Below are 23,140 nucleotides of genomic sequence, written 5' to 3'. Positions count from 1 at the left end.
GCCGGGCGGAAGCTGGCGGCCCAGTTCTTGCCAGCGGTGCAGTGATTAGATGCCTGGGCTGCTGCCTGCTACAGCATTAATAATCGTGTTTATTAATGGTCTTAATTAGCAACCACCAACAAGAAGCCCGGTGCTAATTTCACCAATAATCGAGGCTTGTGGGGCGTGGACAGGAAGGGCGGGTGAGGGGATGGATGGCTGCAGCACGGGGAATAATGCAGCCGCTGTGGGCAGTGCCAGAGCCGAGGCCGGCAGGGCCAGGGGCTGGAAAGATGGGGAATGGGACCCACCCTCCACTCCCCACCCCCCATTGCCTGCCACACCAGGATGCCTTGACCCCCCACAGCGCAGCTTCCTCAGATGCTGTTGGGACAAAGTGAAGTGTGAGGAATTGCAGGGAGGAGGGGAACCTCTGTCTGTGTCTTCAGAGCCGGAACCCAGACAGTAGCCCATGGGATGGAGGCAAATCTATAAAAGCCCGAGTGAAATGAGCTAGAAGGGGATTGGGAACAAGCCCCACAGTGTCCTGGAGCACATTCCTTGCTCTGGGGAGACGGAGATGGATGGTGCTGAGCTGGGAAGGAGGGGATGTTGGTGTGGTGCGGGGGCAACTTCTCCAGCTGAGGGCTTTCCTGCCAAGAAGAGCAGGGTGGGAAAATCCAGACAATGCCCAGGCACAACAAAGCCCACTTCCTCTCTCAGCCTCAGAGCCAAGCTGGGCCTGCTTGGTGCCTGCCTGGGGCCCCAGAGACCAGCCCAGAGAGCCCTGGAAATCCAGGCAAAAGGGAAAGGGACACTTCGGGGCAGGGAGCTCTGGGGCCTGCCCAAAGCAATGGTGACCATCTGCTAACGCCTTGGAGAGGGAGGGCAATGGAAGGGACACGTATGCTCTGGGGCTTGGGTGGGCAGAGGAGAGGGGTAGGGATGCTGGATCACTTTCTGAGTTTCCATGAGGCTGTGCAGCCCCAGGTCAGAATGCTGTGCAGGGATTCCAGGTTGGACTAGCACCCTAGATAGGAGAGTGGCTAGATGAGGAGCTGAAGGAGGGTCCACTACCCCAAATAGAGGTGAACAGAACTCTGGCTGCCTCCGCGGCACCATGAAATGCCTCAGCTCCTAGGCCTGGTCCCTGCTCCCAACCTTCCTCTCATCTAATAGTCTTCCAAATACTATTCCAGAAGCCAGGCCCCACTGCCTCACACACCCCAGAATGGCTGACATGCAAGCTGCACCTGGATCTTTATAGAGGCCAGGGGGACAGAGGGGAAGAGCTGCATCTCAGGTGGAAGGCTGGGCCACAGCACAAAGGAACAGGCCTCTGAGCCCAGCGCTGGGGCCCTGCCTTCCAGAAGACTGCCTGCCCTCCTCCCTTCCTCTCTCCTTCCTCCTCCCTCCTCCCTCCTCCGTTCATTCAGCCTCTCTCGCCTTCCTGCCACTGAAGACCTGGGGATCCTGGGACAGTTCTCATTTTGGTGTTGCCCCTGAAGCCATTATGAATCCTGGAAGCATCACTGCTTCAAGGACCCAAGCACCGTCTCCAAAACAGCATCTCACTTGAGTGGCAGAAGCCCTTGCTCCTGAGTCTCAGGGTGGGTTTAGAAAAGGTGAACTCAGGTCCTGTGCCTTGAAAAGACTCCAGCCCATTCACTGGAGCTCATCCTGGAAGTGCTCAAGTCCAGAGTGCCAAGTTCCCAGCCAGAACAGGCTCTGCTTTGAGCAGAGAGCTCCCCTGCCTGCTGCCCGGGTATTCTCAAGTGTTTGATCAGTGCCTTCTATTAGATGGGTAAAATCTCCCGTGCTGGGATACAGGGATGCCCTTCTTTTGCTTGTGGGAGGGACTTTGTGTGACAAGCCCACACCTCTGCATCATTGGAGAAGTTTATTTTTATCCTGCCATAACTGGCGTTTCTCCCAGTAAAAAGTTGGGTTATCCACCTGGTGGTGGATGGCAGAGAAAAGAAAGAAAGAAAGCCTGGACTGGGCCTTGGGGCATCTCTGCCCAGTAACCTCTTTTGCTTTGGGGACACCACAAGTATTTCTCTCAGGGCTCTGGAAAGAACTGGCCTCAGAGACACCTGTCAAAGTCTTTTGGGTCAATATGAAGTGTATAAATGGATGGAGTTTGCAGGGAGCAGGTTAAGAGGGAGGGAGGGTAAGAAGAGCCCCAATGATGACCAGCTTTAAACCCCAAGAGACACAGGCTCAGACTTGTGCAGCCCCCCAGGCTAGTGATGGGGCAGCCAAGACGGGGGCCACCATGGCCAGGTCCCCAAATCAAGGCTCTTTGGGGACAGGAGTAGGTACGTGGGACTTGGGACAGATGACCACCCCTCTGCGCCCCAAGGCCTAGTTCCGGTCACCCTCCGCCTTCCTCTTGGGCTGGCGGACTCCACTGGCGATCACACGACGGCAGCACAGACAATGGCGCTCTGTCCCGGGCGCTCCGGGACGACAGCTCATCCCTATGCAGTGGCCGCCTCCCCCATCCAGGCCCGGCCGCCAGCCCTTTTCAGGCCGTGGAAGCCCAGGCGGCGGCGAAGGGAATTCTCACAGGCCGTTGGGCATTTGCATAGCCGGCTCGCCCGCCCGGAGACATTGGCCCGCATTGTTCCCGGGCGGCGGCGGCGGGCGCACGGGCCGGGGCGCGCGGGGCGGCGCGGCTGACCGGCTGGGAGCGGGCGGGCCAGACAAAGGAGAAGGGGCGCGCAGGGCCGGAGGCGGCGGTGGGGGAGATCCCGACGGTGGGAGCGGAATATCGGGGTGAGATGGGGGGACGCGGCAGCCGCGCTCGTCTGCCCCAGGACGGCCACCGCCCCGCACTTGGGACACCCACGCCGTGTCTAATTCCTCCCTGAGTTGGGGCCGCCGCGTCGTGATGTGAATCCCAATAGGGGGGAATCTCAGGCCTTTCCCAGGCTGCGCGGGGTTCGGAGTGCCGGGTCCTCTAGAGGTCAGAGGAGCAGCTTCTAGCTCCTGGCCGACAGGGCTCTGGCCACACAGGGCAGAAGCACCTGGGGGCCCCTGGGGACCTTGGGCCTCCTATCCAGAGTCCCTGGGCAGGAAATCCTGCTGTCGTCCACACACACTTGAGCCAAGCCAGAACAGCGGCTGCTTCCGGAGAACCTTCCCTCAATGCCGCTGGCCCCGCGGGCTTCCACCTTGACCCCAGCGCAGCCTGTCTCCCCGCATCAGTCTTCTCTGGGGCGCAGGCAGGGGCCGTGTCCTCGTCCATCATTGTCCTCAGAGATCAGGCATTGGGGTTGGATAGACAGAGTTCATGAGCGGGCAAGTGTCCGATTGTCCTGAACTGAGAGGAATAATGGTGCTGATCAGAGGGGCTGTCCCTGAGGGGCAGAGGCCTCATTGTCCTGAAGGGGTGAGGAAGGAGCCCCCTTGGCCCCTGTCCCTGCCACCTCCTTGACCTGCTTGTTGTCCCCCTGTTGACCCAGCCTGAATAGATGGGCCACCATGTGGGGGACAATGCTGCTGAGGCAGGGACTCCAGGGGAGAGCAGGGAAGGGCTTGGTGGCATTTGAGCAGGGGCGCTAAGGGTACCTGTGTTTCCTGTCCTCTGCGCTCCCTGACTGAAATCAGTGGTGGGATTATCACCCACACTCAGACCACAAAGAATGGCTCAGTCCTATGAAGTGGAACAAGGTCTGGAGGGCCCATGATGAGTCCAGCACTCAAGGTAAAGTAGTGGGAGGGAGAGGAGGAAATAGAGTGAAATACCAAGGGTTAGGCTTAGGAAAGTTCCATCCTGGGCAGACAGTCCCCTGAATGAGAATGGGATCAGGGTGCAGGGGCTTGAGGCAGGGATCAGCATCATTGCCTGGGCCATGGGAGGCTTCACAGAGGCGATAGAGCTTAGAACTATCTGTTTACAGGGCACACAGGGCCACCTCTTATGGGTTAGCTCTCTCCCTGACCCTTTCTCGGACATCTTGGCAAGCTATGATGAGACCTATATCCTTTGTCCTGTGGAACCTGGCTGGGCAACTGCCTTCCCCTAAAGAGGGCTCAGTTGTCCCTTTTCCAGGAAGCCTCCCTGGATTGAGATGGGCCGCTCCCCCCAGCCAATGACCAGTCTGGGCTACAGCTGCCCATTTTTTTCAGACCTGGAGAAGATTTGGTTGTAATCAGGAAGGAATCAACCAACAAAGGGAAAGGGTCAGGTTGTAAAATGTTAGTGCCATGAAGTTTTGTTTGTTTGTTTGTTTTTTGAGCTAGGGTCTCTCTCACCTAGGCTGGAGTACAGTGAGCGATCATAGTTCACTGCAATGAACTGCTGGGCTCAAGCGATCCTTCTGCCTCAGCCTCCTGATTCGTGGGGACTACAGGTGCACACCACCACACCTGGCTAATTTTTTGGTAGAGATGCTGTCCCACTATATTGCCCACGATGGTCTCAAACTCCTGGGCTCAAGCAATCCTCCTGCCTCGGCCTCCCAAAGTGCTGGAATTAAAGGTGTGAGTCACCTCACCCAGCTGGTGCCATGAATAAATGAAGATTTGTAGCTTTCCTCACCCAGAATGGGCTGGGGCGGGAAGAAATCTCACTCTATCCTTGAATCCCCCTTTCCTGAAAGTCTTCTTTCAGATCTCTGAGGACTTGGGAGAACCGGCCAGCTGGCTGTATCTGGGCCCACGCAGAGCAGAGCTGGGAACTGAGGCCCCATAGGCAGAATGGGGGGTGGGGCCTCAGCTCTCCCAAACTCCCTCCCTTCCTCTTAGCAAGGGCTGACAGTGACCAGGACCCTTTTTGTGATCCCAGCAGTCATCCTTCTGCTTCCACACAAGGGTCTCCTCCCAACACACCTACCCCAGCCAACAATGGGCATGGGGGGCTGTGGAGGAAGGAGAGGAGCTGAAGAGACAGAGGCACAATTGGGCCACATGAGCTGGGATGGCTCCACAGAAGCCTGTTCCTCAACCTCCTTCTCCTCACCCCTGTGCTTGGCCTCTCCAACCAGCCCAGCTCAGTCCCTCCAGCTACGGTGAGCATGGAGCCTGATGGGGCCACCTTTTGTCCTCATTCCAGGGCTAGGTCCCAGGAATCCTTCCACTTCCTCCTTAGGTTCCTATGTCTGATTGGTCTTGGTTTTAGGGGAGAGATAGCTGTAGTCAGAAGCCTAGGGGACAGGCAGGAGAAGGCGGAGGGGGTCCCAGTCCTTCAGTGTTGGAAAGGGGGCTCCAGTCTACTTGGAGGGATGGATTTCTGCTGGATGAGAGACCTGAAACCCCTGGCATCTGCCTGACATGTAGTGGGGGATAGGAACTCAAAAAAGGCTTATGGCATGAATGCATGAGGACCAGAGCTGAAGCAGACAGGAAGAGGGTTAGGCTGTAGGAAGGAGTTTCATTCTTCATAGAGGACCAAGGAGGAGCATAAAGGCTCCTCTTCTGGATTTGGAGCGCCCTCTGGTGGTCAAATGACTTCAGGACAACAGAGGCCCTTGGGTGGGGATCGGGTGGTGTCTTCAACCTTCTCTGCCACAGCCCTAATCCACACAATGATACCCTTGCTATTCCCTACTCCTCAGTCTCGGGACAGGGACATAAGTGGCAACTAGGTGCTGGCTGCTTCTAGCTTATTGGTGGCCCCTTGGGCTCTGTGGGCACCCTCTTCCTTCTCTGCTCAGAGGCTGCCCGAGTTGAAGGTCAGAGTAGCAGCAGCTCTGGAACAGGAAGAACTCTCTCCCGCAGCCCAAGACATCCTATAACAAAAAAAATCCTGTTTTCTGGGAGAGAATGAACTCCCTGTGCCTGGAGACAGGCAAGCCTAGGCGGGGCACTGGCCTGGTAGGACATGGCACTGGGGAGGGACTTCCACAGATCAGGAATCAGGCATCTGTCAGCACTAAAGCCCTCTCCTGCCTCTCCAGGAACCTCCAGGAGGTTCTACCATTGTCAGTTAGAAGGTAAGAGGAACTTCTTCTGTTCCCAGGGCACAAAGACAAGGAGTCAGAACCCTCAGAGATGGTGGCGTTTATCACCCTCAAACCAGGCCTGGCTCAGGCTTCACTGTAACTGTGTGACATGGGGCCAGTGGATCACTTGGGTGCCTCACTTTGGCCTCTTCTACCCAAGTGCAGGCTGGTAGGGCAGTCGGTTCAGGTAGCTGGTGAGGTTCCCCCCGCCGTACCCAGTTATGGCCCCACTCCCCACCATCTCCCAGCCTCCTGCTGCCCCTCTCCCTGTGGAGATGCTGCCTGTGGAAAGGGGCCTCCTTCTGGCTCATGGCTCCCTTCTTGCAGCCAGAGGAATGGGGGCTCAAAAAAGAACTTCCCAGTAGCAGCCAGTCAGCATCTTTGAAAAGGAACGTGTCCTCTCAGGGGCCAGCAGTGGGTTAGGCCTGAGTATCTGCCTCCTCCACCCTCAGAGGTCTCTGGGCTTCATCTTCATGCTCGCCAGGCACCTGGAAGGCAGGAGTGGGTAGAGGTGAAAGGGTAGCTCCAGGAGCCTGGGAGCCACAGCTCAGGGGCGTACCCCAGAGGAGAAGCAGCGGCGAGGAAGGAAGAAGGCAGCTTGGGCCACGGGAGACAAGGCAGGGAAGGGAGACTCAGAGGGTGTAAGCGCTCAGTGATGTCTCACCTGCCAGTGAACTTGGTCCTCGTAGCACTGGGAGTCGGGGGGGGAGTCCAGAAAGGGTAGCTTCAGCAGGAGCCCTGGTGGTGGTAGGGAAGGATCTGTGAGGCTCCTCTGCCCCCACCATGGAGGAGGGTGCCACCCAGTGCCATAGGGCACAGGGGTCTAGGAGGCATGAGACCAATATGATGCTTGTGCAGGCAAAAGCAGTATTTGTTGAGTGTCTACTATGTGCCAGGCCCTGTGCAAAGTGCTTAATTAGTCTTGCTTTCCTGAGTAATCACAACAACCCTGCAAGGCCAATATTACCCCGTATTACAAACAAAGAAACAAGACTCAGAGAAGTTAAATCATTTGCTCAAGTGTATGCAGTTGGTAATAGACCAGTTCCTGATTCTATCATGAACCACAGCTGCTGAGCTTTCTGTGGCCTCCCACACAGAAGGGGCACAGAAAATGCTTATTGTGGCCGGGCACAGTGGCTCACGCCTGTAATCTCAGCACTTTGGGAGGCTGAGGCAGACGAATCACTTAAAGTCAGGAGTTCAAGACCAGCCTGGCCAATATGGTGAAAGCAAGCCCATCTCTACTAAAAATACAAAAATTAGGAAGGGTGTGGTGGCTCACGCCTGTAATCCCAGCACTTTGGGAGGCCAAGGCAGGTGGATCACCTGAGGTCAGGAGTTCGAGACCAATCTGGCCAACATGGTGAAACCCCGTCTCTACTAAAAATACAAAGATTATCCGGGTGTGGTGGAGGGAGCTTGTAATCCCAGATACTTGGGAGGCTGAGGCAGGAGAATCACTTGAACCCGGGAGGCGGAGGTTGAAGTGAGCTGAGATCGTGCCATTGCACTCCAGCCTGGGCTACAAGAGCGAAACTCCATCTCTCTCTATAGAGAGAGATAGAGAGATAGAGAGATAGAGAGATAGATAGATAGATAGATAGATAGATAGGTGCAGGCATAGTGGCATGCCACTACTTGGGAGGTTGAGGCAAGAGAATCATTTGAGCCTGGAAGACAGAGGTTGCAGTGAGCTGAGATTGTGCCACTGCACTCCAGCCCGTGTGACAGAATAAGACTCTGCCTCAAAAAAAAAAAAAAAGCTTATTGCATAAAAAAGTTATTAAATGAATGAACTAAACCATATTAGAGAATGAAAATCTCCAGGTGGTCGGGCACCGTGGCTCAAGCCTGTAATCCCAGCACTTTGGGAGGCTGATGGGGGCGGATCACCTGAGGTCAGGAGTTCAAGACTAGCCTGGTCAACACGGTGAAACCCCATCTCTAGTAAAAATACAAAAAATTAGCTGAGTGTGTTGGTGCATGCCTGTAATCCCAGCTACTAGGGAGGCTGAGGCAGGAGAATCGCTGGAACCTGGGAGACAGAGGTTGCAATGAGCCGAGATCATACCACTGCACTTCAGCCTGGGTGACAGAGCAAGGTTCCATCAAAAAAAAGAAAAAGAAAGGAAAGAAGAAAAAGGAAGGAAGGAAGGGAGGGAGGAAAGGAGGGAAGGAGGGAGGGAAGGAAGCAAATTTCCAGGTAAGAGCAGAAGGCAGGGGATGCTGAATCAGGTTTTATTTTTGAAGGCCAAAAAGACTAAGGCCAAACATGAAGAGGGACTGCCTGACCCAGGGCCATGGGCAGTGTGCCTCTGTGAAAGGTTTTTGCACTGGGATTTGGAGGTGGCAGGCCGTCTCCTCCCCTCCCTGTCCCTGTCCCTGCCCCACATGGCGCAGCCAGCCTCTCCTAGGCTTCAGCCTGAGGTTGGGCTTCCCTCTAGTGGGCAGAGGGAGCAGCACAGGCAAGCACAGACCCGTAATTACCAGAGGGCCTCGCTCACCCCTCGCCAACTCCCCAGCCGCCCTTGGCACCAGAAAGGAGCAAGCAACTGCATGCACCTCTGTGCCTGCAGGAGGTTGGTTACCCCTTAACCCACAACCCAATCCCTACTTTATGGCACAAAGTAGATGCTCCATAAATGTCTATGATTGAATGAATTCATGTCAGGTGTTAGGATCCCATGCCCCTTCCTCTGGAAAATCCAAGGTTACTCACCTCCGAGGCCCCCACCCACAGAGGCAAACATCAGTGTGACAAACAGCCCGAAGAGCTGGAGCATGGCCTGTGACGTGGCACTGCGCTGGCCCTCAGCTATGAGTGGAAACACACTCTCCAGGCTGCAGGGAGACCAGACGGTGGAAAGGCAGTGGTAGGGGGAGAGAGGGATGCAGCACGGAGCCAGGGCTACTCATGGCACTGAAACTCGCACTGGAGGATGCGAAGTGGCCAAGAGGGTCTCGAGGGTGCATGCCAGGCTGAGTCTCACCTCCAGGCCACTGATTAAGCCAGGCCCACAGCCTGGAACACTTTCCCACCCTCGTAGGCCAGCAGACACCTAGGCACCTTTCAAGACTCCATTTGTGGATTGCTCTTGCCCACCCTTGATGTGCAAAAATAGATCCTAAGGGTTATTAAGTCTTATTGACCCTTCAGTAACAAGAAACACTCTTAAAGTCATTTGTCCATGACTTTCTGCTGCACTTGATTGAGGACCAGGAGGGCAGTTTCTAGATTGGTTTTGTTAACTCCAATTTCCTTTGCTCCCAGAATATGGAGGAATGAATGAATTAATTCTTTTTTCTTGGTCACACACAAAGAAAGAGAATGGCAGACGTCGTTCCAGAGGGATGGTGACTGCAGTGCGGGCTGGGAGGAAACTTACCCATCTCCATAAGCTTCATGGGTAGCAAGCCCAGCCACAAGGACCCCCAGGAGGGCCCCCAGGACCCCCGGCATCCCATGGAGGTTGTGGACTCCACAGGTGTCTTGGACTTTGAATTTTGATTCAAGGATGGGCTGGAGGGCAGGACAGATCATGAGTCTCCTGTGCCCACTCCCCACCACCTCATCCTGTTGGAGAGGCGGGAGGAAAGGCACCAAAGACTCCATGTTCTGCCCAGGCCCCAAGAGGCATCTGTACCGTAAAGAACTTGTACCCCAGCGTGGAGACAGTCCCAGCCAAGAAGCCAGCTGCCAGAGCCCCAAAGGGTGTCAGCATCATCTCACTCGAGGTCCCCACCACAACCCCTCCGGCCAGCGCTGCATTTTGGATGTGAACCTAAGGGAAGGGCAAGGTGTCGGAGGCCCTTTCAGATCACCACACCCACAGCAACCCAACCCTACCCACCACAGTGACACCTACTGCTTCTGGAAGTCCCTCTGCCATCTAGCCTCTCACTCTCCTGCTATCATATCTCCTCCCATTCTGACCCCACAGCCACCAGCACAGATGGAGCCCCTATGCCTGTGCCCTTATCTGTTCCCCGGGAGAATCTTTCCTGAGGGTCTCAGACCTCTCCTCCCCCACCCAGGCCACCCCCTCTGCCTCTCTGAAGTCCTCTTCCCCATACCATGTCAAGCCTCCCGTCTTCCCCCACAAGGGCTGACAAGGCAAAGGTGCCGAGGGTGCTGGCAGCCAGGGAGTAGTATGTGTTGAGGGCCGTCCGATGCTGCCCAGCCCCCAGCGCTGTGAGTGCAGAGTTGAAGCTAGGCCAGAAGATCCACAGGAAGATGGTCCCTAGATGGTGGACAGGCAGTGAGAAGAAGGAAGTGGCTCTCACGCAAGGTACAAGTTGTATAACTGCAGGCAAGTCACCTACCCTCAGCAGCCTCAGTTTCCTCATCTGTTCAGTGGGATTGATAATAATACCACCTTGGGCTGGGCACAGTGGCTCAAGCCTGTAGTCCCAACACTTTGGGAGGCCGAGGCGGGCAGATCACTTGAGCTCAGGAGTTTGAGACCAGCCTGGACAACATAGTGAAACCCCATCTCTACCAAAAATACAAAAGAATTAGCCAGGCATGGTAGCACATGCCTGTAGTTCCAGCTACTTGGGGGGCTGAGGCAGGAGGCTCGCTTGAGCCTGGGAGGCAGAGGTTGCAGTGAGCTGAGATCGTGCCACTATACTCCAGCCTAAGCTGGAGTATAGTGTCCAGAGTACTGCATCTGGCTGGAACATTGGCATTTTTTAAGTATCAAAAAAGGAAAAGAAGGCCGAGCGCGGTGGCTCACTCCTATAATCCCAGCACTTTAGGAGGCTCGAGGCGGGTGAATCACAAGGTCAGGGGTTCAAGACCAGCCTGACCAACATGGTGAAACCCTGTCTCTACTAAAAATACAAAAATTAGCCGGGTGTGGTGGCACATGCCTGTCATCCCAGCTACTCAGGAGGCTGAGGCAAGAGAATTGCTTGAACCTGGGAGGCAGAGGTTGCAGTGAGCCGAGATGACGCACTGCACTCCAGCCTGGGAGACAGAGCAAGACTCCATCTCAAAAAAAAACAAAAACAAAAAAAAGAAAGGAAAGGAAAAAAGGCAAAGGCCATTGCATGTTGGGGACTATGCGGGGTGCTTGATACACATACCAGGAAAACAATGATAACCTCAACCTCTCCTAGAGAGGGTGGACCCTTCAGTGTTTGGGAGAGGCCTCTGTTTGCTGAGTACTGAATGGGCTGGGCCTGTGCATTTTGGGAAAGAACTGGGAGCCCATTTACCCTGCCTTCCTGCATGAGGTTCCCAGGCCCATCCTGGAGGGAGAGATAGAAGGACCCAAAGGACAAGGTGAGGGAGAAGGCTGGGGATCCTGTGGTGTAAGCCAGCGAGGTGGGAGGCTTAGGGACCGCCCCTCAGTCCTGAGTAGTCTGTTGGGTGTGGCTTCTCCCAGCAGCCCCGCAATCTTGAGTAAAATCTCCCACACTCATATTTGCATCCTGTAGGTGGAGCGTTTATGGGAGAATCCAAGAAGGGGCCTCATTCCTGTCTGGGTGACACTAAAATCCAGGAGCTGGGAGGCAGAGAACTGAGAATGCAAGTCTCCTGGGAACACCTGGAAATCTTGAGGAAGCCTTTGGAATTCAAGGCAAACTTATCTGGGTCTCAAAGGGCAAGGAGGCCTCAGCTGCCCTGGGGTTCTCTGTACTCTGACCCAGCAGTGCTGAGCAATCCTAAGCCAGCCTCTCTGTTTCATACAGGAATAGGCACTTCAGTCCCTATTCAATACCTTCTATGAAAAAAATTAAAAATACGGATTTGCCTTCTGTCTGCAGTTATGAAAATAGAGGAACAGAAGCCAAGGTGGAGGCACATGCTTAGAAGCAGGTGGTGGTGGCCGGGCGCGGTGGCTCACGCCTGTAATCCCAGCCCTTTGGGAGGCCGAGGAGGGTGGATCACCTGAGGTCAGGAGTTCGAGACCAGCCTGGCCAACATGGTGAAACCCTGTCTCTACCAAAAATATAAAAAATTAGCCAGGTGTGGTGACACACGCCTGTAATCCCAGCTACTCAGGAGGCGGAGGCAGGAGAATTGCTTGAACCCAGTAGGCAGAAGTTGCGGTGAGCTGAGATTACACCACTGCACTACAGCCTGGGCAACAGAGCAAGACTCCGTCTCAAAAAATAAAAAATAAAATAAAAAAAAAAAGAAGAAGCAGGTGGTGGTGACAGGGCTCCTAGCTCCTATGGGTCCCTGGGGTGACCCAAGACCCTTCCTCTCCTTATCCCTGCCTGAGAGTGCAGGGGCTTCCAGGCATCAGGAATCTCCCGGGAAGAAATATCCTTAGGAGGGGTAAGGCAGCACCAGGGGCCTGCAGAGACTGCCTGTTTGTCGGGAACCAGACACGCAAAGGCCTGGAGGCAAGGGCAGGCAAAAGCTGAGTCTGGCTGGAGCCTGAGCCAGTGAGGAGGGAGGAGGAGGGGCTGACATGACAGCTAAGGAGGCCACTTTCTAACCTGTGGCTGGTGGGAGCCCTGGAAGGTTTTAAGTAGGGATGGAGGTGGATTTAGAAAGGACCCAGGGCATATGCATTCCCCAGGGCTGAATTCTAAGAACTTATCATAAAACTGTTGAGAATGATAAGTGCAGATCCCAGAGCTCTCACAGCAGAATCCAAATGGGAAGTGAGTGCCCAGGCACAACCCCAGGACTGCAGTCAGCACCACGAGAGACAGTCGCCTCTAGCCGGGATCAGAGGCCTCCAGACCAGCCCCCTGCCCTGCTACTGCACCTCGCAGGCCTCACCAATCATGGCGAAGAGGTCTGAATGGTAGACGGAGCCCTGGCGGTGCTTGCTCTTCTCCAGCTGGGGCCTGTACAGAACCCGCGAAAGGACCAGCCCAAAGTAGGCACCGAAGGTGTGGATAGTCATGGAGCCTCCGGCATCTCTCACCTGGGGAGGTTGGTGAGGTGGAGAGGCAGCACCCTGCCCCCGCCCCCACGCTCCTGGCTCAGAGGCTGACCTTGACCACCCCCCACCCCCCACTCCATCCCTCCCCCGACTCTCACCCCCAGGAGATGAAGGAGCACAAACTCATTGATGCCAAACAGCACCACTTCCAGCAGGGCCATGAGCAGCAGCTGTGCAGGCCCAGTCTTGCCCAGGACGGCACCAAGGGAGATGAGCACGGCCCCCGCACAAAAGTCAGCGTTGATCATGCTGGGGATGGGGCAGAAGAGGGAGCACAAGAGGGGTGAGGGAGGCTGGCCTCTGGGCTCCTGCCTGGCATGAAGCCAGGGCAGCATGACTTGGTGGGTGGGGTGGGGGTGGAGTTCTGGAGAAAAGACAAGGAGGTCAGGCTCCTCCCTGGAGTTGGAAGGGATCACCTGGCCCTGTTTGTAGATGAGGAAATCGAGTCTCAAGGAGGTTCTGTGACTCGGCTGACAAAAGCCACACTAGGTGGAGGAACCAGAGCTGTCTACCCTTCTCACAGCTCTTGGGGAACAAGGGCCCTAAAGAATGAGGAGGTGGGGCTGAGTGTGAGGGTCAAGGATGGGAGAGGAAATCAGGCAATAAGGACAGGCAGGACACCTAGAGAAACCAAGTGACACCCAGAATCATGAGTCAGGAAGCAGACTTGAAGGGCAGGGCTAGATCTGGGGCCCATGGGCAGGGGCCCCCCCGAGTGAACCTGGGGGAGCTGGGTAGGCGGTGGCTGCCCACCTCTCCACGCCAACATGGATGTGTCCACTGTGGAAGGAGTGGAGAAAACCCTGGATCAGTGTGGACCACTGCAGGGCAAAGGCAGCCAGGAGGAAGGTGAAGCCCACGCTGCTGAAGCCGTAACGCTGCAGGAAGACCATGAGGAAGCCAAAGCCCACGAAGACCATGGCATGCACATCCTGGAAGCCTGCAGTGGACAGGGATAGGTGGGGCACTTGGGGGCTGCTCTAGCCGTAGCCCATAATTCAGTCAGCTACCCTGCCAGTGCCCCTGGCTCTCACCAGCCAGGGCTGCCTTGAGCCGAGCCTATAAAACTCCCCAGGCATGTCAGGGGCTCCCAGCTCTGAGCCACCTGCACAGAGCTGGCCAGCTTGGAGCAGTGGGACCCCAACATCCCTGCTGTCCTCATGTCAGAGCAAGGGAGTAAAGCCTTCTGCTCTATTCATTTGCCTTATCCCTGGGTCTCTTACAACAGACTGGCTGGAAGTCCAACCTGTGCTCTTTTCTGCTGCAGTCCCTGACTTTCTCCATGCTCAAAATTCTCCCCACTACAGACTTCTTTTCAACATTTCCTCTCTGCTAGAAAGTCCTTCTTCACATCTACCCTCCATCCCTCATACTTCAGAGACTATACCTCTTCCTTTTGAGGATTTTAAAGTTATTATTATTACTAGATGTCTCGTTCTGTCACCCAGGGAAGAGTGCAGTGGCATGATCATAGCTCATTGCAGCCTCAAACTCCTGTACTCAGCCAATCCTCCCACCTTGGCCTCCTAAGACACTGGGACTACAGGTGAGGCCCACTGTGCCCAGTTACTTTTTAAAAAATTTTGGGGCCGGGCACGGTGGCTCACGCCTGTAATCCCAGCACTTTGGGAAGCCAAAGCGGGTGGATCACGAGGTCAGGAGATCGAGACCATCCTGGCTAACGCGGTGAAACCCCGTCTCTACTAAACTACAAAACTTAGTTAGGCATTTTGGCAGGCCCATTTATATAAAACAATAATAATAATCAACTTGGCATGGTGGCAGGCGCCTATAGCTACTCAGGAGGCTGAAGCAGAAGGATCGCCTGGGCTCAGGAGTCTGAGGCTACAGTGAGCTATGATCACATCACTGCACTCCAGCCTGGGTTACAGAGTGAGACCCCATCTCTAACAAATAATAACATACAGTAATATTGAAAATGAGGTCGGCCGGGTGCGGGGCGCACGCCTGTAATCCTAGCACTTTGGGAGGCTGAGGTGGGCAGATCATGAGGTCAGGAGATCGAGACCATCCTGGCTAACACGGTGAAACCCCGTCTCTACTAAAAATACAAAAAATTAGCGGGCGTGGTGGTGGGTGCCTGTAGTCCCAGCTACTCCAGGAGGCGGAGCTTGCAGTGAGCCAAGATCGCGACACTGCACTCTAGCCTGTACAACAGAGTGAGACTCCGTCTAAAAAAAGAAAGAAAATGAAGTATGAGGTAAATGCAAATACTTTGCTTCAGTTATTAGCTTGTTCTGTAACTGCCCCCCTCCCATCTATTTGTAAACTTGTAAATAAGGTTTGAATCAACCTAGTCTGATGATGTTCAGCCCAACCATCTGGTCCTGTTTTCTTTTGTCTTGGGTCTATGTACATAGTAATACCATGCTATATCTTTTACTTTAATCAAGAAACACCAGAGAAAGCATGTCATGAGCACTGTTATTGCATTTGTTGTAAATATGTTATTGAGAAATGGGCTATTATCACCCTAAACCCCAATTTTATAGCTTCAAATTTTCTTTCTTTTTTTTAGACAGTCTCACTCTGTCACCCAGGCTGGAGTGCAGTGGTGTGACTCAGCTCACTTCGACTTCCGCCTCCTGGGTTCAAGCGATTCTAGTGCCTCAGCCTCTCCAGTAGCTGGGATTACAGGCATGCACCACTCTGCCTGGTTAATTTTTGTATTTTTCATAGAAGCGGGGCTTAACCATGTTGGCCAGGCTGGTCTCAAACTCCTAATCTCAAGTGATCCACCTGCCTCAGCCTCCCAAATTGTTCAGATGACAGGCATAAGCCACTGCACCCGGCTGTGAAAAATTTCCCTTAGAACTTAGTGCTAAGAAATGTCACTTTCCCCAGGAACCGGTCTGCTTTCCCACCTTCAGGCAGCCAAGGTGCTGCGCACCATGGACCGGGCTCTGGGAATTAACTGTCATCAAGGCAGCCATAGTCCATACTCTCACAGAGCAAGGAAGACAGGCATGGAAGAGTCAAAGAACTGCATGTGTGAGGCTTCCTTGGCTGCCTGGAGCTCAGAGTTCCACTGGAATCACAACTGGACAACTGTAGGCCCCCGTATGTGGTTCATTATTTATGTTCTGCTTCTCTCCTTTGCTTTTCTTATACACATGTTTTGGTTGTAAATGACTTCAAGTCTCTTGTAGAAAGAGGTTGATCATAAAGAAAACAAGCCGGGCACGGTGGCTAACTCCCGCAATCCCAGCACTTTGGGAGGCCTAGGCGGGCAGATGACAAGGTCAAGAGATCGAGACCATCCTAGCCAACATGGTGAAACCCCATGTCTACTAAAAATACAAAAATTAGCTTGGCATGGTGGCATGTGCCTGTAGTCCCAGCTACTCAGGAGGCTGAGACAGGAGAATCACTTGAACCCAGAAGGCGGAGGTTGCAGTGAGCCAAGATAGTGCCATTGCACTCCAGCCTGTCAACAGAGCGGATTCCATGTCAAAAAAAAAAAAGAAAAGAAAAAAAATTATGCTCCCCTTTTTTTGGTGGAATCTGATGAGGCACCGACAAGTCAGAAAATAATTGTTGAACTTTATTTATTTTTGTAGAGATGTCAGTCTTGCTATGTTACCGCCCAGGCTGCTCTCAAACTCCTAGCCTCAAGCAATCCTCTCACCTCAGCCTCAAGAGTAGCTGGGATTGCAGGCATGAGCCACCACACCTGGCTCAATTACTGAACTTTAGAATGCAATCAATAACTTTGAGAGAAGTATGATTTTATGCTTTTTGTGTGTGTGTGTGTGTCATATGCATGGGCAGATAAGAAATGAGTTAGCAAGGCCCTGGAAGAGGGCTGGATACGTGCTGAAATTAGAGGTCTGAGGCCGGGCGCAGTGGCTCATGCCTGTAATCCCAGCGCTTTGGGAGGCTGAGGTGGGTGGATCACCTGAGGTCAAGAGTTCAAGACCAGCCTGGCCAACATGGCGAAACCCCACCTCTACTAAAAATATAAAAATTAGCCAGGTGTGGTTGTTCACACCTGCAATCCCAGCTACTAGGAAGGCTGAGACAATAGAATCGCTTGACCCAGGAGGTAGAAGTTACAGTGAGCCAAGATAGTGCCATTGCACTCCAGCCTGGGCAACAAGAGTGAAGCTGTGTCTCAAAAAAAAAAAAGAAATTAGAGAGGTCTGCAGCTATCAACCCTGCACTGCTTCTCCAGACCTACCCACTCCCCAAATCATCCAGATCCTAAAACAGTAACAGATGAATGGATAAAGAAAATGTGGTATATATACACCGTGGGATACTATTCAGCCACAAAAAAGAATGGAATTCTGGCTAGGCGAGGTGGCTAATGCCTGTAATTCCAGCACTTTGGGAGGCCGAGGCAGGCAGACCTGAGTTCGGGAGTTCGAGACCAGCCTGACCAACATGGAGAAACCCCATTTCTACTAAAAATACAAAATTAGCCAGGTGTAGTGGCGGGCACCTGTAATCCCAGTTACTCAGGAGGCTGAGGCAGAAGAATCACTTGAACCTGGGAGGCAGAGATTGCAGTGAGCGGAGATCGTGCCATTGCACTCCAGCCTGGGCAACAAGAGCGCACTCCATCTCAAAAAAAAAAAAAAAAAATGGAATCCTGTCATTCCTGGCAACACGGATGGAACTGGAGGACTTTATAAGTGAAATAAGCCAGGAATGGAAAGCTAAACACTGCATGTTCTCACTCATATGTGGAAGTTAAAAAAAAGTTGCTCTCTTAGAAGTAAAAAGTAGAACAAAGGATAATAAAGACAGAAGAGTAGGGGAAGTGGGAATAGGGAGAGATTGTTAAAGGATACAAAATTACAGCCAATTATATCTAAGATAGAAGGAATAAGGTATAGATCTAGTGATCTATACCCAGTGATCCCCAACCTTTTTGGAATCCGGGACCAGTTTCCTGGAAGGTAATTTTTCCACAAATGGTTGGGGGGTGGGAGATGGTTTCGGATTGATACTGTTCCATCTCAGATCATCAGGCATTAGATTCTCATAAGGAGTGCACAACTGAGATCCCTCACATGCACAGTTCGCAATAGGGTTCGCACTCCTATAAGAATCTAATGCCACCATGATCTAACGGGAGACAGAGCTCAGGCAGTGATATTCACTCGCCTCCTGCTGTGCAACCCCGGTCCTAACCAGCCTAGGAGTTGAGGACCTTATAGCACTGTAGAGTGACTACAGTTAACAATAATATATTCTATCATTTCAAATAGGAGGAGGGTACTGAATGTTCCCAACGCAAATAAATGATAAACATTTGAGATGATGGGGAAAAAAAGGGAGGGGAAGCATCACTTAAAACTCAGCCCGCACCCTAAGTTCTTTTAGCCTCACCGCTGGCTGCTTTTCTCCTTGTGCAAAAAGTAAAGAGAATCCATGTCTATTCTAGTGCTCAAGGACAGCAAGATAAGGAAGGGTGCTAGGTCAAAGGGCTCCTGACCATTACATGCCAAAACCAGTCCAGAACTTGTGTGGTGTAAGTGTTTACATCTCCCACCCCAGGTTTGTTGGGAATCAAAACTCAAGGCTCTGACCTTTCAACTGGAGTCTAAACATCAAGAAATCTCCTTCTCTGGGAACATTCCACAATGAGAAATTCTTTTTGGACTCTGAGAGGTGAGGGGCTGTTCCAGTTGGAGGTGGAGGAAAAAGATAAGGCAACCTCTCAACATCCCCTTTAGAGGATGCCTGTGCGGGTGGGACGGAGTCTGATGCCCACCCCGCCCCACCTCCACCAAACCCATGCACTTTTTAATTTTTTTGAGACAGAATCTTGCTCTGTTGTCCAGGCTTGAGTGCGGTGGTGCCATTACAACTCACTGCAGCCTCAACCTCCTGGGCTCAAGCAATTTTCCCTCCTCAGCCTCCAGAGTAGCTAGGACTACAGGTGCTTGTTACCACATTGGGCTAATTTTATTTTTTATAGAGAAGAGGTCTCACTTTGTTTGTTGCCCAGGCTGGTCTCAAATTCCTGGCTTCAAGCAGTCCTCTCACCTCGGCTTCCCAAAGTGCTGGGATAACAGCATGAACCACAGTGCCCAGCCCCAAGCACCTTTGACTGGAGAGAAGATAAAGCTCTCCAAAGCCACCTATTACTCTCCCTCCTTCTCTTACTGCCTCTCTGCAATCCAGGTAGATAAATCCTGGACCAGACAAGATTATGGGAGAAGAAAGCTGTTAAAGCTGGGGCTTTGGCATCTAGCAGAGCTTGATTTAAATTCTAGGTCTGGCCAGGCCTGGTGTCTCATGCCTGTAATCCAAGCACTTTAGGAGGCTGAGGCAGGAGCATTGCTTGAGCCTGGGAGGTGGAAGCTACAGTGAACCGTGATCGTGCCACTGCACTCCAGCCTGGGTGACAGAGTGAGACCCTGTTTCAATCAATCAGTTAATTCCAGGACTCCCTGCCTCCTTCTGATCCTAGGACCTTGGGCAAGCCTCTGAGCCTGTTTTCTCATCTGTAAAGTATGGATATTAAATATGATAAGCAAGAAGAAGCAGGGGGAGCTGAGGGGGCAATCTACCCCAACTTCCCCACCATTCATCCCGCCTGCCTCTAGGGGACAGTAGGGCTGTGTTCTCTCTCCTAGAAGAGATCAAAAGCCACTCTGGTCCTGGTCACATCCTTCATCCCCCATCTCTTCCAGGAAGATCCTGATTCCATCTATCCTAAATCCCTCTCTCTGCAAGTAAGGTCTGTGAGACGTATAAAAATAAGAACCTGTCCATGTTTTTTCAGAACGCTTTCTCAGGTTTGCTTCTGTGGCCCTTTAGCCCTGGCTCTTTCCCCTTCTTTGTTATTTTTCCACCACTTGCTTTCAGGAAGAAGAGGCTTGTAGTGTAGGGGGAAGGACACAGATGGGGAATCAAGAGACCTAGTTCTAGCCTGGCTCTTCTGTAACTTGCTGTGTGACTTGGCCAGGTCACATGACCTCTCTGGCTCACTCTCAACATCTGAGTGGGTGAACCAGATGGGCTCTCAGGGTCCTTCCAGCAGAGAAAACAGACGGACCCTCAGACTAGCCATGTCTTGGCATTGGCCGGTCCTGGAGCTCAGCAACAGCCGCACAACTCCCTTTCATCTCCCGAATCAAAGGGCAGTGGCTACACCTCCCTCTGGCCCTGACCCCTTCCCTTGGGCACAGGGACAGATGAGGACCCGGCTCATCAAAGCCCCAGGCTCTAGGGACCTTGCACCTCCCTCCTTTCCAACCTTCCCCCACAACAGTATCCAAGTCCACAGGAATGGAAACCTAGGGCAAAAAAAGAAGTAGGAATCCCACCTGTTATATCTCCCTTATTGCAATTCAGAGATGAAATACTGTATGTCTGAGGGACATACAGCACAGGGGCAAGAGGCTGGACTCCAGGGAAGGCTTTGTAATAAGGAGGGCTTCGAGGAGAAGCAAGTCAGGGGTTCACGGCAAGCAGCCAGGTCAGACCCTTACACAACAGCTTACTTCTGTCAGACTCTGGACTGCTCCCTCCCAACTCTTTATCCTTCTTTTCTAGCCAGGACTGTGGATGAAATATGGGGAGGGAGGAGCTGTAGCCCCTTCTGCCTAGGGTGGGTGGGGAGTCTGGTGTTTCATGCCCAAGTCCAAGTTTCCACCTCACCCTCTATATCCGCAGTGTTTCGAGCTTCATTTTGTTGGGTCTAGAACAGGGTGAGGTGGGGATAGCCTGCCATCAGCTCTGCATACAGAAAGTAGGGTAATAGGGCCAGGTGCGGTGGCTCACGCCTGTAATCCCAGCACTTGGGAGGCCAAGGCGGGTGGATCACCTGAGGTCAGGAGTTCAAGACCAGCCTGGCCAACATGGCGAAACCTTGTCTCTACTAAAAATACAAAACTTAGCTAGGCGTTTTGATGGGCGCCTGTAATCCCAGCTTCTCAGGAGGCTGAGGAGGGTGATTTGCTTGAACCTGGGAGGTGAAGGTTGCAGTGAACTGGGATCGTGCCATTGCACTCCAGCCTGGGCAACAGAGTAAGACTCTGTCTCAAAAAAAAAAAAAAAAGAGAGAAAAAGGAAGTAGGGTAATGACAGCTGGAAATTTTTAATAGGAGACTCTCACGCTCTAGGCCTTGTTTGAATGTATCTCCTTTAAACTGAGGCATCCTTTTTCCCCTTGCTCAGATGGGAAAAACTGAGGCTTGGAGATGACCCGCCCAAGCACTTGTGATAAATTCTGGGAGATCTGGTGCTCTTGGTCCCAGCTGCCTAGGGTCTAAATTGCAAGACAGGGTCCCCAACCTTTGAAGGAGAGGCTCTATTCCCATGGGGCCAAGGGTGGGGGTGGGAGGTTAACTCTCTCTCTATCGAAACTTGTCAGCAGGCAGGTGACTTGGGCAAAAAGCTTAGGATGCCTGAGTTCTAGTTCCAGCTCTGCCGCTCACCTGATGGGTGATAGTGAACAACTCACAACCCCTCTGAGACTCAGCTTCCCCCTCTGTGAAATGGGCTAATGACCCTACCATGCTTCCTGCCAAGTCTGGGGGCTGCTGCTCTGTGATTAGCAGGTAGAGGGTGCCTCATTTTCTTTCTTTTTGTCTTTCTTTTCTTTCTTTTTTTTTTTTTTTTTGAGACAGAGTTTCATTCTGTTGTCGCCCAGGCTGGAGTGCAGTGGTGCAATCTCGGTTCACTGCAACCTCGCAACCTGCACTTCCCTAGTTCAAGTGATTCTCCTGCCTCAGCCTCCCAAGTAGCCACGATTGCAGGCGCCCACCACCACGCCCGGCTAATTTTTTGTTTGTTTTGTTTTGTTTTTGAGATGGAGTCTGGCTCTGTCACCCATGCTGAAGTGCAGTGGCATGATCCTGACTCACTGCAACCTCCGTCTCCCGAATTCAAGAGATTCTCCTGCCTCAGCCTCCCAAGTAGCTGGGACTACAGGTGCCCACCACCACACCCGGTTAAATTTTTGTGTTTTTAGTAGAGATGGGGATTTCACCATGTTGACCAGACTGGCCTTAAACTCCTGACCTCAGATGATCTACCTGCCTCAGCCTCCCAAAATGCTGGGATTACAGGTGTGAGCCACCACGACTGGCCAGTTGCCTCATTTTCTCTTTGTCTCTGAAAGGACCAGCTTTGAGGGACTGGGGAAGAAATGCCTGATCCCAACTGGTCTTGGCTGCCTACATGTGTGGGTGATTCATACCTAACACCTGCCATTATGACCTCTCGCAACCCCACTCTTACCTTCCTTGCCCAGCAGGATTCTCTTTCCCATGCTCAGGGTGGAGCCCCTAGGAAAGGCAGTCTCGAACAGCCCAGCAAAGCCCAACTAGGCCAATTGAGAGTGGGACAAGGGGATGGTTAAAGCTGGGGCTCTAGATCTGGCTTCCAATCCCAACTCCCCCACTTGTGACTATGTGACCCTGAATCAGCCACTTAACCAAGCCTCAGTTTCCCCACCTTTGTCTATCTCATAGACTAAGTGAGATAATGTATATGTACCAGCACGGTACCCTGGATCATAGCAGGCACTAGCGAAAGGGTGAGATTTTAAACCCAGAGCCTCTCCACCTCAGAGCGAGATGGCTGCCCAGCTAAATGGGGGCACCCAAATGCTCCCTCCCAAAACGCCGGAGGGTCTTTGCAAAGCTTGGGTTCTTTGCTTCCCGCGCGCCCTCACCCCGCACTCACTTGGGTAGCGAAAGTAAAATTCATTGTCCGCGTTACTGTAGTTGCCCCGGTGCCAGAGGGCAGCGTCGGTTTTGTGGTTGTAGCGGACAAAGACAGCAAAGAGAACGGCAGTGGCGCCCTGGAGGAAGAGGCACAGCAGGGGAAGCTGCAGTCGCCGGCCCGCGGCGCGGCTGGGAGACCCGGCCATAGGTCTGGGCTGCGATCTAGACTGGTGCTCGCAGGCTCTGGCAGACAATCCCCGGCGGCAGGGCAGGTTTCGCGGAGCTCCGCCCACAGAGGCCCTGCCCACGGAGGCCCCGCCCTCACCTGCCGCAGGCCCAGGGCCCCGGGGACCAGGAGCAGGGCGTCGGGGGGTCCTGGACCCTCGGCCCGAGGTGCGGCCAAGACTTGGGGAAGGGAGTCGCACAGTCCTGGCGCTGACCCTAGCACCGTTACGGTGCCAGGTCCTTGGACGTGACCCTGGAAAGGCACCATGTGTTCTGCCCTGATAGGCACAGCTGTGGGACCTGGGGGTGGGAGAACCCGCACCCTCATACATGATGTTACTTTAGAGTGTCTCCCAAGGAATAAGTGGCCCTTAAAAATCCTGGTCTGGGCCGGGCGCGGTGGCTCAGGCCTGTAATCCCAGCA

General features: G+C 53.2%; 1 protein-coding gene across 1 annotated transcript; it reads right to left on the bottom strand.

Moving 5' to 3' along the window:
- Positions 1-5,971: 5,971 nt before the first annotated feature.
- Positions 5,972-22,786, bottom strand: RHBG (Rh family B glycoprotein). Its single transcript, XM_003892825.4, has 10 exons — positions 22,511-22,786; positions 13,595-13,781; positions 12,940-13,090; positions 12,676-12,823; positions 10,008-10,174; positions 9,578-9,715; positions 9,320-9,453; positions 8,653-8,774; positions 6,595-6,668; positions 5,972-6,418 (listed from the first exon to the last, which is right to left on the bottom strand). The coding sequence occupies exons 1-10, from the start codon at positions 22,695-22,697 to the stop codon at positions 6,350-6,352; spliced, it is 1,377 nt and encodes a 458-aa protein (XP_003892874.1). The 5' UTR covers positions 22,698-22,786; the 3' UTR covers positions 5,972-6,349.
- Between the last annotated feature and the right edge of the window lie 354 nt (positions 22,787-23,140).

This window comes from Papio anubis, chromosome 1 (assembly GCF_008728515.1).
Source record: "Papio anubis isolate 15944 chromosome 1, Panubis1.0, whole genome shotgun sequence".
Lineage (NCBI taxonomy): Eukaryota > Metazoa > Chordata > Mammalia > Primates > Cercopithecidae > Papio > Papio anubis.
The sequence above is the reverse complement of the archived record's forward strand: the minus strand, read 5'-3'. Positions and strand labels throughout refer to the sequence as shown.

Bases quoted from the DNA above. Each gene is read 5' to 3' on its own strand.
- RHBG (XM_003892825.4), bottom strand. From the start codon at position 22,697: ATGGCCGGGTCTCCCAGCCGCGCCGCGGGCCGGCGACTGCAGCTTCCC. The intron at 10,175-12,675 runs GTGAGGCCTGCG...TCCACCATCTAG, and splicing joins AGACCTCTTCGCCATGATTG to GGACCATCTTCCTGTGGATC. The intron at 6,419-6,594 runs GTGAGACATCAC...CCTGCCTTCCAG, and splicing joins AGGACCAAGTTCACTGGCAG to GTGCCTGGCGAGCATGAAGA.